The sequence below is a fragment of the Condylura cristata genome, unplaced genomic scaffold (assembly GCF_000260355.1).
Source record: "Condylura cristata isolate star-nosed mole 26May11 unplaced genomic scaffold, ConCri1.0 scaffold00014, whole genome shotgun sequence".
In the NCBI taxonomy this organism is placed as follows: domain Eukaryota; kingdom Metazoa; phylum Chordata; class Mammalia; order Eulipotyphla; family Talpidae; genus Condylura; species Condylura cristata.
Window position 1 is genome coordinate 50,512,754 of NW_004567115.1, and position 2,399 is coordinate 50,515,152.

Sequence of the window (2,399 nt, forward strand, 5' to 3'; positions counted from 1 at the left end):
ACACCATGAGATACACAGGCAGCGGCACCCCGGGTCCTTTCAGTCTGGGGTTTTCGTTTGTTTATTTTCTTCTCCCAAATTTAATACCGCACTGGTTCTGTGCCATTTGCCTGGTCCTTAAGTGAAATTTCAGGACCTGGCTGCTAGGTGCATTTGGGCTTCCACCTCCAGAGACGTAGTATTTGAGATCCGCACAAGTTTGCAGCATTCCAGCTCTCCCCAGGGCGCTCAGACCAGCTGGGCTTGAGAGCAGAAGCGTCTGTCCGAAACGCCCTGCAGCCTGGGTCAGCCTCAGCAGTCTCGAGATCAGCTGTGAATCTTTTGGCCAAAGTCCCCGCTTCCGAAGACATTTCTGATTTGTAGTAACGTAGGTTTACTAGTATAAAATGGGCCAGAAAGTGCTTTTTAGCTCAGTGTATTCCGTCAGACGTGTCCTGCGGTTCGGAAGGGCCGTCTGGGCGGACCGGGCTGTGCATTCAGCACACGGCGCCCTCACTCCCACCCGGAGTCCCCTAAACCATACACAGCGTGAGCAATATATATGTGTATTTTTTCACAAGGTAGCGTCTGTGTGCGACACTGCACGTGACTCACGGGGGGGGGATCACGCCTCTGCCCGGCCTGTCTCCGCACCGCACCCACCACGGTGCCCAGTGACCTGTGGGCCCCTCCCTTCCTCTCCAGGACCTGAGTCCACTGTCAGGCTTCTCGGGTTGCAAACCTAACTTCTGAAAAATAAGCCTCACGGGCCCTCCCTGCTGGCGCAGCGGGCTGGAGCAGAGCACTAAGATGCTGAAGCCGCTTCCGCATGAGCTCGATCCCCGCCTGCCCTGGGGGTGACCACACGGCGCGGCAGACCCCTCCTGACCGCCCGCTGCTCCCCTCAGCAGTGCGCTTCATCAGTCGGCCCATTCTGAAGCCTCTCGCCGCCCCTGCAGCTCTGGCCTGTACCCAGTTCTGTGTGCATAAATAAATCAATCTTTTTTAAAAAATAACACCTCACATATCAGTGAAAAACGCAAAGGGTCATATTATTTCAGAAAATATATAGTATAGGTGTCTCCACACTGGGCTTGTGATAAACTGCCACCGAAAGGCAATTGTTTAAGTTATTTAAGAAAGTGAAGCTGTTCAGAAAGGCGCAGACAGAGGACAGCCGTGTGGAGGAAATGACGCCGTCAGCGCTGCCCACGTCAGCCGGGGCCTGGAGCTGCCAAACTTCCGGGCTGTGACTTCACTGACTGGGTTTTCTCTCTCATCGGCAGCTGAATCGCAGTGACAGTGACAGTTCTACCCTGGCTAAGAAATCCCTGTTTGTGAGAAACTCCACTGAGCGGCGCAGCTTGAGGGTCAAAAGGGTACGTGTGCCCCATCCCGGCAACACCCCGTCCCCGATGGGGGGCTCAGAGCCGGGCGCCTGGAGGCCCTGGGTCTCGGGGTGAATGCTGAGGACAAACTGGCGGGAAGGGTGGGCCGCCCCGAGCTCAGCGGGCCCCGCTCACGCGCCACGGCCCCCACTCACCCCGTAGGAGCCTGTGAGCCTGGCACAGCTCGAGGTGACGCAGGTGCTCCGGGGTCTCGAGGAGGCGCCTGAGCCCATCACGGGTGTGGTGGGCAGAAGCTCGTCCGATAGGGGGTCACTGAGGCTTCAGGGCGGGGGGTTCTGAGGTACCCAGGACTCGGGAGTCACTGAGGCTTGTGGGGGGTGGGGGGGGGTTCTGAGGTACCCAGGGCTCGGGATGGCTTTCAGCATAATGGCAGCGGGGGTTGTGGAATAGGACGGGGTGCAGGGAGGAAAGCACTCAGAGGCTCCGGTCGACAGTGCCCCTGCTTGGTGCTGAGTGGGGGGCCCGCGCAGCCTGGGAGGGGAAGCCTCTCCCGTGTCTAGTGGCTCAGGCTCGGGCCCAGTGTGAGAATGAGGGGGGTCTGGCCGCCCTGGTCCCTAGTTTGACCTCCTAAAAACCTAGAGGCGCAGATGCTAGCACTTAGCATTCAGCACTTCCAGGAAATCTCCAAGTATAAAATATTCAGGCTGCCACACCGCAGGCTTCAAAAGCACCGAGTTACCATTATTTTGAAAATTCTTGTCCACTCCATCAGGTGCCTGCATTTTTAAGCAGCACCTCCCTTAGCGATGGGAGAAGTTTGACCACTGGTGCCTTTTGATTCGAGAAAAGCGGTCGGGCTCCTCAGGTAGTCACTAGAACCTCTTAGCCAGAGAGGGGGAGGCCTGGCCTGCGCCGGGAGACCGCCCCGTGGCTTGTAGGTGGACACTTCGGTAGGTGAGTGGGGAGAGTGGCCGTCTGTGTGGCCGTTTGTGTCTGAAGCTGCTTAGGAGCCTTTCACTGCTGATGAGCTGGAGCTGGTAGGTCAGTTGAGGTCGGTGGAGAAGAAAGCCC

The 2,399-nt window shown here is 57.7% G+C and overlaps 1 protein-coding gene across 1 annotated transcript in view; it reads left to right on the forward strand.

The window, feature by feature from the left end:
• Positions 1-2,399, forward strand: part of WWC2 (WW and C2 domain containing 2) — a 68,567-nt gene that overhangs the window by 57,214 nt on the left and 8,954 nt on the right. Inside the window, exon 17 of the mRNA XM_012724798.1 lies at positions 1,257-1,358. Within this exon, the coding sequence (XP_012580252.1) occupies positions 1,257-1,358 (102 nt within the window). The remainder of the gene's footprint in view (positions 1-1,256; positions 1,359-2,399) is intronic.